The 13,807-nt window shown below is 40.9% G+C and overlaps 1 protein-coding gene across 1 annotated transcript; it reads left to right on the forward strand.

The window, feature by feature from the left end:
* Window positions 1–752: 752 nt before the first annotated feature.
* On the forward strand, window positions 753–10,942 carry st8sia4 (ST8 alpha-N-acetyl-neuraminide alpha-2,8-sialyltransferase 4). Its single transcript, XM_028972932.1, has 5 exons — window positions 753–984; window positions 2,152–2,265; window positions 4,036–4,293; window positions 5,731–6,024; window positions 8,283–10,942. Exons 1-5 carry the CDS (start codon window positions 872–874, stop codon window positions 8,563–8,565), a joined length of 1,062 nt encoding a protein of 353 aa, XP_028828765.1. The 5' UTR covers window positions 753–871; the 3' UTR covers window positions 8,566–10,942.
* Window positions 10,943–13,807: the final 2,865 nt, after the last annotated feature.

Here is a 13,807-nt window from a genome sequence, read left to right on the forward strand (position 1 = left end):
CAACAATATGTTCTTATTTAATACATGCCTAGTTAGGCAGATGACACCACTGGTGATCCAGATGATCCAAGGACACCACATTATTTATAGCCTTGTTTTATATTCTTATTTTAGTGAAAGTGATACACTGCAGCACAGCACACAGTGAAACAACGAAATGTGTTCTTGTTATAATTATTGCTGTTGTTGTTATTATTATTATTATTCAACCACTCCTGTCAGGGGTCGCCATAGTTTACCAACGTCCATCTTTGTATTACAGAGATCACAATGCACCAGAATGTCAAATATCAGCCAACGTGGTTTGTAATAAAACAGCGACAAATCACTGAAATATTCACACACTTTCAGTCTACAGCCAACAGTTAATAACACCTTATTTACGCATCACATAATGAGGCAACGGTTTGTCAACAGTAAGGTTAATTGTCAGAAGGAAAATATCTACGTTTATATCCTTGGTTAAGATGCTTCCTTGATATGAGCCATATTGTACTGACTCCGTCTCAATCACCGCCACGGATGAAGGCGTGAATCGCGATCTCGCTTTCACCCCTCGCCTGGCGTGCTGCCCTCCATCAAGCGCAACTTCGAAAAGATGGCCACGCCTTTCGCAAAGCCCATTGGCTCCTGGCGGAGAGCTCATTTGCATTCAGGGAAACGCGGCAACGCCATTGGACGGCGCCCGTGCCCATCTCCGAGTGGGCGGCGGCCGGCAGCAGAGTGTGCAACTGCAGAGTAACTAATAGGTGATTTTTTTTTTTTGTAACGGAGAGAGGATAGTCTGTACCGAAGGAGAAGGACCAGGTCATCTCAGGACTGTTGGCAGGGCCGGTGTAACAAAGGAACGGGCTGAGGGTCTCTGTGCGAAATGCGCCTAACCCGAAAACGCTGGACCATCTGTACCATAAGCATCCTGCTGATTGTCTACAAGACGAAAGAAATAACAAGAAGTGACGAACACCAGGAAGCCAAACTCGCGGGGTACGCACGACACGCAGCTCACGCAGCTCACGCACGACGACACACACTCGCCGTCGGTCGCGCCGGCCGGAATCGCTCGCCCGCCGTGAGACGCGGAAAGGTCACGCGTTTGTGCTCGGAGTTGGAAGTTGGGGTGGCCGCGGACGCGGACGCGACCGTCCCTTTGTTTGGGCTGGAGTGCGAGGGACCGCGGCGCACGGAGCCCCCGGCCACGCTCCTGAAGTCTGACCCAGTTCTGTGCCGGGGAACCTGTTTCCACCTCGCCTTGGGAGGCTGATACGGAGATTTTCAGCGAACCAGCCTCGGGTCTCTTAGCCAGACGGCTCTAAACGTGTCGCACATGCCGGAGGGGAAATGCAGAGCGCGCCGTGGGTTTGAAACAAATCAAATGTCACAAGAAACAATGTCTCAAAAAAAAAAAAAAAGACAATGGAACAAAGTAGCACACACGTGGTAAAAAGGTTGTGGACATCATGGTCCTGCCTTGTTGAGTAAATGTCTGCAGCATATTTGAGGCATGTGTTTGCACATTTTTACTGGAAGTGAAATGGAGTCGTGCTCATACTTGTTTGAATTATTTCTTGGAACAGGATTTTGGTTCGTGTTGAAGCCTGGCTGTTTCACTTGACCGTTGGTGTTCGACATGGAGGTGCTTTTGTGTGTGTGTGTGTGCGTGTGTGTGTGTGTGCAGTACATTAGGGGACAATTCACACATGCTTCTCGACTGTTCGTGTCATGTCCTTCCTGTTTTCTGGCAGTAAAAAACAGAAAAGAAAGCTGTAAAATGTCAACAGTGCGAAAAGTGCATTTTGACATGTGGTCAGGTAGTGTCCCACTTGCCACTGTTAAGCATGTTCTAATACCTTTTTACATCTGAATTCACTTTACTGCATTTCTGCTCATCTTTTATTATTATTAAAATGGACCTTAAAGGCCCAGACACAGTCGTTTTTCTTTCTCAGAAATATATCTGAAAAGCCTGTCATCTTACATTCGGGTTCTAGACTAAAGCAGAATATCAGTAGATGGGACCAGATGCGTGACTAGTTGCCAGACTGGTAGAAATAAAGCTTTTTTTTCTTTCTGTCAATGTTCGGTAGAGGCAGCGATAAATATGTTTGCTGTTTGACCTCATCTTGACTTCATGCCTCTTTATTTTCATTGCAGTGACAGAGAGGTCCTGGCTTCCAGACTGTCAGTCAACGGCACAGAGAAAAGTTCCGTCCCCCCGCCATCCACAGAAGGATGGAGAGTCAACCCGGCACTAGTTCTCATGATAAGGTGAGTGGAGGCCCGGGTATTTTTGAGCGTTGCCAGCACTTCTCTAGACCCTGCGTGAAGCAGCACCGTGGCGCCATGGAGAGAAATCAAGGTCACTGTTCCTGGCGTAGCGCTGCGTTCTTCCAAAAGCTGCTTTTCGACTGTGATCTGTTGATTAGTCATAAAAATCCATGTGTTCATGGACCACACCAGTCCCAAAAAATGACATGGCTGTCCTGATGTTCAACCATAACTGTTGCCAGCCTTTGTTTGTTGGCAGCCTGTTTAAGGCGTCGCTCTTTATTATGGAGCAGTAACAATAGCAAAAGCCGCTGGTCAGTTCTAAACTCATATTTTTTTACAGAATTTGCAGCATAGTGGACCGTGTGCAGCACATGGGCAAATCAATCCCTCTGAGGTGGCACTTTGTACTTGAGCAGATGCTCCATTTCCATGGCACAAATTCATCTGAATCTCGGGGATGCATTTTTTTATTCCGCTATTGTTCTTATTTTTAGTAGCAGCAGTACTAAGTGGTCTTGATGATGATAACTTGAAGGAGCAGGAGCAGCGTGCACGGCGTGAGCCGGCGCAGGGCGAATTTGTTGTTATTGTGAAGGAAGGGACAGATTTGTTGATGGCTCATTCGCTGCCAATTGGTAACACAGGCAGATTCCCATAAGCCTGTTTTGACAGTTGCTGGCAGCCCTGAGCCCTACTTTTCCTTTTTTTTTTGCCTCAGCCTTTCTTTATAAGGGGAATGGGGTGTGTTCGGCTGTATTTTTAGCACTTTGCTGCCTTTAATACTTGGTGTGTGTCTTGAGAGGAGAGAAATGTGCAGCACATACAGTTAAATGTTTGGGTATATGTGACTGAATGACTTAAGATATAAAATCAGTAGTAACATTTCTAAATTAAAAGATGCTCAGTAAAATACTGAAGTGTACTGTTGTGACACCATATGGCCCTTTATTCTATAAAGCGGCCATAAACAATTAAACTACTTAACAATTGTTGTTTGAACCGCGTAGCATATTAGTGTATTTAACAATACTGAAATCGCCACAGTTGTATAAAAGCATTATCACACTCTTAACATTTTTCTATTTTGAGTGTCCAATTAATCGCTGTTACTGTGGCTTAAGGCTTGGACATCGGAACTGAATTACAGTTTGATGTTAGAATAGAAATTAAATTACCGGTTGTCATGTCACCAATCACAGGGAAATAATTGCAGGTGTAGCAATATATGAGATCTGCTATAGAAATGTACGAATTTGCTTTGTTTACACATGTATTCACCTGTACAAAGTAAATACATGGCATAAATATATGTGAAATGAGGGCGTGGCATGCAGAAAGTATAGGGTATTATTTGCGTTTAGTCAACAGACTACACTTGTTAAAACACCCAGCATGCATTGGGCAAAAATGTGCAGATCCCATCATTGATACTAGCTGATGAAAAGCTACAGAGGTCCATCTCAGAGCGTCACATAGACAGACAAAGCCGTGGCTAATGTATTCATTTATTCCAGAGTGTTCCTTTAATCAGCATGGTTTGGTTGGGAGGGACACACCATCCCATCTGTGTTGCACTTTGCTGGGTCATTATTTGGCTTTTATCCATTGACCCAAAATGCACCTCCAGGCTGTGCAACCAGGAGGGAGAGTCACCTAACCTAAGCGTATGCATTTTATAGCATTTTAAATAGCATTTCAGTGATTCAAGCAAAAACCACTGGGTTCATGGTGCGTAGTTAAATCTCTAGTCTCTCGTGACATTAACAGGAAGGACATTTTGCGGTTCCTTGATGCTGAAAGAGACGTGTCCGTGGTGAAAAGCAGCCTGAAACCCGGTGACACCATTCACTACGTGCTGGACCGGCACCGGACACTCAATATCTCCCGCACTCTGCACAACCTTCTTCCTGAAGTCTCCCCGCTGAAGAATCGGAGGTTCAAGACCTGTGCTGTAGTGGGCAACTCAGGCATACTGCTCAACAGCGGATGTGGTCGAGAGATAGACAGCCATGACTTCATCATACGGTACACACAGTCTTCTTTTTTTTTTTTTTTCTTCTTCTCAAATCTCTTTTTCCGGCGTCACATCTCTTTTGTTGTGCAAGCAGAGAGTTGCATAGCACTGGCTTTAATCAGGCAGACAAGTCTAGAAGGTTCTTGCGAAATAAGGCTTCATTTATAGTGTGAGGGCCAACTGGGGTGTGTATGTTATCCCAAGATTAGGGAAATAAGTCTTTTTGTCCTGACAGCAATTGTCAATAATTATATCGCGTGTTTGCCAGGATCTTTGTTAGAGGAAGCAGGTGTCATGGAAGTCAACACAAGAAATACTCAATTCAAGCAGAAAACCAGAATTTGTTGATTGCAGTGACTGATGCATAGCGTAGCTCTTTTATTTTATCACTTGGCAAAAGATTAAAATATTAATCTTATAAATAATCTAATCTAAAAATATATACCCAGCACTACACTTTGAGCTGTCCATGGTAGAATGATTTTCTCACATAAGACAGACCAGTTGGAATATGACATTTGGTGTCATACATTCGGCTTGTTCTTTGCTGCCTATGAATCTTATAGCAGATAAATGGAGAAGATATATGGTTTCTCTCGAAAAAAAACTAATCTGAACGATCTGATTTATATGAACACACAAGGTCACCACAGTCAGGATGAGAGAATTAAAAATACCCGTCGCTGATGTAAAATAATTGAAAATGATTTAGTAATAAACTCTAATCCATTACTGAAAAACTAAATTACATGAAGATGCAAACAAGTATTGTTTCTGAATTTTGAAGAGCCATCTACGCTCAATTGAAAAAAAAAAAGTATGTTTTGGCAATAATTAATATGTAAGCGATGATCAATTACACTGCCTAATGTACCTAATCAGTAGAGTCATAGGAGGTGCTGATGCAGAACACTGCCAATCACTTCAGAAAAGTGGTTCAAATTAAAATCCCATTAAAATCCTCATTGAGATTTTGATAGAAGTATGAAGCTCATTTTCACTCTGTCACAATTAGACAAACTGCATCTCATGGTTGGCAGAATTCAATCAGATGCTTCTTGACAACAATTCTCATTCAATTTGGGAGCTTATCCACCTGATCACATTCCCCCTCTCACTCTGGAGTACAGATTCTGTGTATTCCATTTTTTAAATTAGTGTGAAATGCAGTTTTCATTTGAGCAAATTTAAAATGGCATAGTTCCGTTACGTCACGCCCTTCTTTGTAACTGGTAGAGGGAAATATGATTTTTGTTATCCGGTGATTGCAGACATGTGTGCCTACTGCCCCCAAGCACAGGCTGGTGTGTGTTTTTCTGAATCTCTGCTCATAGCAGCAGCTGTGTGTTCAGTGGCATACTGCTGTGCGGCTGATGCTCTTTTCCTTGCACTGTTTTCCTTTTATGTCTGCGCCCTGCTCCTGCGCTTCCTCCGGCACTGACACACAGGTGCAACCTGGCACCACTGAAGGAGTTTGCTGAGGACGTGGGGCTCCGGTCCGACTTCACCACCATGAACCCATCGGTCATTCACCGCGTGTATGGAGGCCTGCAGAAGGAGTCAGACCGCGAGAAGTTTGTGCATCGGTTGATTGCGCTGAACGACAGCGTGCTGTGGATACCAGCTTTCATGGTGAAGGGGGGGGAGAAGCACGTGGAGGTAGTTAACAATTTCATCCTGAAGCAAGGGCTGCATCTGCGAATGGCATATCCCTCACTGCGGCTCTTCCACGCCGTCAGAGGGTGAGTCTGAACAACACTACCCTGTTTTCTTCCGCAGAGACCTTCATTTTGAGCAACTAGGTCAGGTTGGTTCCTGCAATAATTGAAATACATTCAAAAACGCTGCAACACATGTACTGGTCAAGGCCATGAGGACCCATATATCTCATATCTTGACCTGTATGGTAGGGTTGATAGCCAGTTTTTTCACTGGTACATGTGACTAGTGATATGGTGTATTGCAACAGTAATAAGGGCTTTCATCATCATCATATTTCTGAAGGCCCATTCGCGTTCTCCTAGTTAGCTCAGGAATAGTTTTTTTAATGGTTTTTAAAAAGCAGACATGCTTGTAGAATATGTACAGTCTAGGTCTCTCCTCTGTCACTCTTCTGCCTCCTAATTACTCCTAGGGTACAGACAATTAAATGCAGGGTGGCAGCATTTAGTGTGTGTGCTCCCAGTCTTTGGGACAGTTTGCCGGTATCAAATTAGCTGGTATCAAAATCTGTAAAAGATGACTCAATTTAGCATTATTTGATTTAATTTTAAACGTAATTTTCATTTAATGTCAAATTTTATTAACAGACCTAAACTTGCAATCTGATTGATTGTGAAATATGGTGACATTGCAGAAATATGTGACCACACAAATGCGAAATTATGAAAAGAAAATATTCAACTTTTTCCACCAAAAAGTCATCTCAGTTTTGCTCACATTCCAAAAGGAGTTAATCTCAACAGCAGATTGATGCAGTCTATGACCATTTAAGCTTTCATACAATTTTTAATAATTCCTCACACTTTGGATCTGTGCAAACAGTGTGATGCATTTGTGTGAAATGAGGCAGGAGCAGCCATGACTTCACTTCGACATGATGATGCAACAAAAATATTCAAATTTGCCTTCAAAGGATTTTGGCAAATCTGTGTAAGAAATAAGGGATAAGTGCAGGCAAGTCAGCCTTTGTATCACGCCTTTGTGCATTCAAGGACAGAATAAAATTGCCATGCATTATGCATAACACCATGTTTGCAGTGATCAAAACAAGTAGAGCCAAATGTTGTTTTTTAGCCCGGAGTGCTGGCCTGAGTATTGGAGAATAACACCAGTACAGAATAATATTTACTCACAACAGAGAAAATGGTTGCAACCTAAGTGCAGCATTCATGCAAAATGTCAACTGATGCATTGTTAATTGCAATATGCAATATTTGCATTTTGCATTTAATCTGGGCTTTTTGTGCAAAAATCATAGATTTGTAAATGTAATGTATGAAAACTATTAACACAATAACATGCTAAGTCTAATATTACTGTAATGGTACATATGATATTGCTTAATTTATTTATGTATTCATAGAATGTCCTTGGGTGACATTCTGCCTGCCCATATCTTGTTTCAAATCAGTGCATCGTGGGCAAATTTGCCGGTAGGGACACAAAGGCTTGTTAACAGACTCACTCTCCTAGCGCCATGCATTACACACATGGCTGGCTGACCTGCCAGACAGTGACCAAGGCACACTGGCCCATTGTGTCACCACATTAAAATCAAAGCTGCCAGAGGGGGAAACACCTGTGGCGAGTCCGTGCGAGTGTGTGCTCACAGCATGGCTGAAAGAAGCCCTTGGGTTGCTGTGTGTCTCGGCACATCCAACTGGGATTCCTGCTGTGCGCTCACCAAGATGGCAGCACTCCTGTTTTGAATGCATAATGCACTGTGTCTGTATACCGACTAAATGAACAATATTCTTCAATTCAGAAATAGAAAATCTGCAAAATAATATAGCCATTTCTTTCCAATTCCACATATTAATTTATGAATATGATTAATTAATTTTTTTAATGTAGGTGCACCCAGGGTATCAACAGTGTTATCAGTTTCTGGTTTTGTTGTAAGGTCCTTCTAAAAATCTAAATATAGATTTCAGAGGAGTGACTTCAACAGTCAAGTCTAATTCTGCAGTAGATTTTTAGGTTTGATGTCATTTGACATAATTTAATATATTTGTGAGGAAATGTTTTGTGGGCCAGGAGGGGTTTCTGCATGACAGTCTAGTATAGTAGTATTTTCACCAGACTGTATCAAAATGTGTCTGCAATGCACCTGTATCTGGACATGTGGGCAGATCATCTGAATTCATAATACTATAGTTATGTGCGGTACATTTTACTCTACAGAATTAATCATGATAAACCAATACAAACTGTTTGATTAATTAGGGCTTTGTCTTAATTGTCTGCTTATAGTCTTCTTGATTTTTTTCTCTCCTAGATACTGGCTGACTAACAAGGTAAACATCAAGCGGCCTAGCACTGGATTACTGATGTATACTTTGGCCACACGCTTCTGTGATGAGATTCACCTCTATGGATTTTGGCCGTTTCCCAGAGACACACAAGGGAATCCAGTGAAGTACCACTACTATGACATGCTCAAGTACCGATACCTTTCCAATGCGGCTCCTCATAGGATGCCACTGGAGTTCAAAACATTGAAAGCTTTGCATTACAAAGGCGCCCTGAAATTGACAACTTCAAAATGCACACGGCCTTGACATCCTCTTTGTGAATGTGAAGCCACGTGGTTGCTGGCTTGATTGAAACGACTGTCATTTGATGGATGTTAAATTTTTTTCCTTCTTGGGAAAAAAGCAAGGGTGCCTTCTGTATCTAAACACCTTAAAGGTGAAAAGTGACTGCTGGATACATGAATTGATTGTGGCATGATAACCTGAGTTAGACGGTGATTTTAAAGGTCAGTCGGTGTGTAATGTCTGAATGAAACAGAAGGAAGACAACATTCTGGATTGACCTTTCCAAGTGTTGTTATTTAGACAGACATGTAAGATGAGGCTTACAGAGTTTGAGGTTTTGTTTTTGCAGTGCTGAACTGTAAATTGAATATTGGAAAAGGACCTCACTGTTAATCCCAAAGATTCTAGGTTATTTCATTTGACATTTGCAAGAGATTTTATGGTTTTCAGTGCTGTACTCTGTAGAATTATAGAGACCTCAGGTCAAAATTATATTTATATGTCTAGACGGTAGGTACTTTACTTTTATAAAACATGCTGTTTGTAGGAGTGGTTCAGCTTTTTGCTGTCATGTGCACTCTTGAATGTATAAAGTGCAATACCATTGGTGTGTAGGGGGTTTGCGCTATTGTTATAATAAAGAAATATTAGGACATTTGACATGTTTTTTAATTTTATACTTGATCTCTTTTTAGAAGAATTGCTTGTAGTAGCACATAAAATACAGCTTTAATTCCCACAGAACATTGTAATTAGCACTATTCCAACAGTTTTGACAAAACCATTTTAGACATTTGACATTTATGTATATCTGATTCATAAACAATAGCCATCCTGTTGTGATATTTAAGTATATGAGTGATGTCTACTTTGACTGCAGGTGATTAGACGATTTAAGGATGGCTGAGAATAGCGTATGAGAATATGTATTGAGAATAATGTATTGTTTGTTTAGTATTAAGGTGCTACACAGGACCAGCAGTTACTGTCTCCAATTACTGTCTGTATTGTATATATTTTGTATCATTTATACAAAATTTTGATCTGCAGTGTTCCAATAATTCCATTTTATTGGCTGTCTCTGCAATGTGCTCAGGTCAGGGACCAAGGATATTTGTGTATACAGTCATGTGAGAAAATTAGGACACCCCATCAAATAATCAGCTCTTTTATTAGGAAATGTTCACATTTCAATGTCCAATCATGTTTTATGTATGTCTGGAAAAGAAAGTGACTTAATTACAATTAAATAACAACACAATTACAATTAAATCACACATTAAAAAAAGATATGAACAAAAATGTGTATTTTAATGGAGTAAACATTTAGGACACCCTAATTTATTCCTTATTTTTAAATTACATTTCACAGAAAGTGTTAAAAAGGCTTTTCTTAATTTTTCATTGTTTAGTTATATTATTTGGATCCCTCGATATCATTAAAATTGATATTAAATATCCATATGTCCAAATATATTTTAAAATATACAGGCTTTCATATGGTGTCCTAATTTTCTCACATGACTGTATATGTTGTATTACATTCACCATATACAAACATGAATGTATTTCCATTAATGTAAAAGTCATTGTTGGAGAGAATGAAGATTTTAATATATATATTTTTTTTATTTTGCTCTATAATGTTATACAATTTTTATATGTTATTATGTACATTAATTTATATGTTTGTGAGGAATTGTATGCTCACAGTGGCTTTGGTGTTGAGCTTTTGATAGCTTTTGAAATTTAGAGACAAGTTTGATGTGTTTATGAAATTTGCAGCTTTAAATGAATTCCACTTTTTAAAATAAACTTTGTATGTTTGTGAAAATGTTAGACAAAAACATAATAGGTCTTTACTTTGACTGACTGTGGTATTTGAATATGCAAAAAAAAGATTCCACTGTAGTCTTATTTTAAGCAAGGCCTTGATTTCAGATCACGACAAGCAAACAAGCTTCTTGGAGTCTATGGGTTTGAGAACAACAGGGGCATTACTGTTCACATAGAGTTGCATATAGTTACACAGTTCTGCAATGGACTCAAGTTTTGAAGAGTGGCTTCGGTGTGAGCACATAGAAACAGTGAGCTTTTGCAAGATGATCAGGCTCCACGCAATGAATGTCGGCTGGGAAGGAAAGTGGAAGTGTATCAGGAGTCAGGTAATCGGGTCAGAAAAGGTTTTCTGACTGTTAGTCAGTGACACCACATTTGATGAAAAGGTTAAAGCTGCTAAATCAGTGTTTCCGGGAAGACTTGTACATAAACTTGTTACTTTGCTTGTAGCAAATTAAGGCAACAAATGTGATTTCATGTTGTATGTTAATTGTTATACTCTTTGAAATGTTTGAGTTGACTGTGCTCAGATGGTTTAAAGAAATCTCATATATAGGTTGTTGAGATTTGCTGGGGGTGTAACTGTTGCAAATTTTTTGTTCAAGTTAAGAATGTGTTCTGTTTTATTCTGTTTGTATTTTGTACAATTTTAGTGTACAGGCAAGGTACTTTTATTCTGAAACCTATGTTAAGATGTGGTGCTTGTGACATAAGCAAAAGGCGACAAAGTAATAACACGCTGGTAAGTTGGCCGTTAAGTAAGTTGGCGAGTTCAAGTTCAAAGATGAAGACAAGACCTTAGAGATTTCTTTTTTGTAGTGTGCAGCCAACGAGTTTTCACAGTTCTTGGTGGTCCAGCAAGTTAAAGATTTTGGAGACCTAATAAAACCAGTGAAGGAAACCGCTTGCGTCCGTACGTGCTTGAAAGGAGTCAGACTCTGCAAACCAGAGGGTTTGTTACACATGCAAGTTCCGTTATCTGTACAGCACAAATAATTATTCACTTAGAGATAACAAAAATCTGAAATGAGCATGATGAAACAAAGAGAGAAAAAATATGGCTAAATAAATAGGAGTTAGGTTTGAACAAACCGATTAAGATCCCCGGCAAGTTTTTTAAAGGTCATTGACCAGCAGTGGGCAGCCATGACAGGCGCCCGGGGAGCAGTGTGTGGGGCACCTTGGCGGTTATGGATTCGAACTGGCAACCTTCCGATTATGGGTCTGCTTCCATACCCAATAGGCCGCCACTGCCCCATAAAGAAGGAGATGGAACTGCTTCAGACCCTGCGAGTAAGGACAAGGATTAGCATTGCATTCAGTATGTGCTTGTTGTTAAATATTACACTGCGTAATCCTGGTGTAAAACTTTTCAGGAAATGTGCCAGATGAGAATTACCAGTCTAAATGTAATACAGAGGCGAATGGCCCTGTCAGGATTGACTGCAGCTGGGCTCATCACCGGTGGCCAATCCTGACAGCGCTTAAAAGCCAGACATTTCCACCCCTTCGGAAGGGACGACATTTTAGTGGGCCTAGCGCACGTATGTGAATGTGTGTTTTTGAGTTCTGGCAATCGCCACACGCCTGCGGGTTAGTTTTAGTTCTCCCCTTTTTTATAATAAAACCCCTTCCCTGCATGTCCTGCTTCTGCGCTTCCTTCCCCCGTAAGTCCGTAGACGTGACAGGCACCGTGAACCGGCTTTTATTTTCTAACAGCAACAGCAGGACATGACCTCCGTACGCAAGTCTCTGCAGCCCATGCTATTATGAAAGAAAAAAAGGGATTCGTTTCAATCAGCATCTGGCAGTCAAGACGCGGGACCAACATACAAGGGACCAACGCATTCATACTACCGCGATTAAAAAACGGAGAGCCCGAGATGAAGTGAAGCAGCAGCGATTGCGGGAACTGAATGTCCCATACGCCATGCTCCAGCCGAGCTGCGAATCTCACAGGGGATCCCAGTTCTGTATAATGGTGTGAGCCTTCACTGGTCTCACGATTCAATTCGATTGCAATTATCATCACGATGCATCGTATACATTTTCTACATGGTCACATGATGTTTTCAAATACGAGAGTCAAGGTCGCTTTGATTTGGTACAATGAGCAGAAAAATGTTGGTATTGTTCTCTTCCAAGAATGTGGCCTGGAACCACTGGGTACTTTACAAAACAAAATGTCTAATTTCACTGCAGCGACAAAAGGAAAATTGAACTGACATTATTGTTCTACTGTAATACAAATTCAGTCACAGCATGGAAATGACGTTTTCTTTTGAAAAAGGTTACAGGCAATCACTTTGAAAGAGAACAACACAAAGATTACATTCAAGACCTCTATTGTCAAGATTAAATTAAATAACATTTGTAATTTTCAACAATTTGATGTAATTATACAACAATCATTTTAATGTCTAATACCTTTCTATTAACATTGCTCATTTCTATCTCCAATCCAATCCCTTTAGATCCAATCCCTTCCGCAATGCTCCAAACCATCTCTCCTGACCTCATCCCTCTCGTTTCTTAGATCATAAACAGCTTAATCACATCCGACCATGTACCATCTGCCTTTAAAACAGCCAGGGTTCTTCCAATCCTAAGGAAACCCACCGCTGATCCTACAGATATCAACAATTACAGACCAATTTCTCTCCTATCATTTCTTTCTAAAATCCTTGAGCACTGTGTCTACAATCAGCTATCACTTCACCAGAAAAACTTCTTGAATCCTAACCAGTCTGGCTTCAGAACAGCTCCTCCTACGGAGACTGCCCTTCTGGATGTTTCTGAGAACCAACATGTGGCCAAGTAGCCAAAACTGTCATCTCTACTTATTCTCCTTGACCTCTCTGCATCATTCGACACAGTTAACCACAAGACTCTCTTGTCTATCCTAAAGAGGCTTGGAATTCAGGGCTCAGCATGGCAGTGGTTCACTTTCTACCTTGATGAGCGAACTTATGAAGTGACTTGGATCCACCTGTGCCTCACGTAGACTTTCCACTGGTGTCCCTCAAGGCTCAGTACTAGGTCCTCTCCTTTTCTCCCTCTACTCGAGATCACTTGGTGAGGTCATTTCCTCACATGGATTATCCTACCACTGCTATGTCGACGATACACAACTCATCTTCTCTTTTCCTCCCTCAGATCTACAGATCGCTGCTTCTAAAATCTCTGCATGTCTAACTGACATCTCTTGGATGGCAGCCCATCACCTCAAACCCATCCCACCAAAACTGATCTAATATTCATTCCAGCAGATTCTTCACCACATCAGGATCTTGCTATTTATCTGGACAACGCACAGCTCTCTCCTTCTACAACAGCCCGCAACCTTGGAGTAACAATAGACAATCAACTCTCCTTCTCGACTCAAATCAGCAATCTTTCATGCTTATGTAGATTCCTTCTCTAC

Source organism: Denticeps clupeoides, chromosome 3, assembly GCF_900700375.1.
Source record: "Denticeps clupeoides chromosome 3, fDenClu1.1, whole genome shotgun sequence".
NCBI lineage: Eukaryota > Metazoa > Chordata > Actinopteri > Clupeiformes > Denticipitidae > Denticeps > Denticeps clupeoides.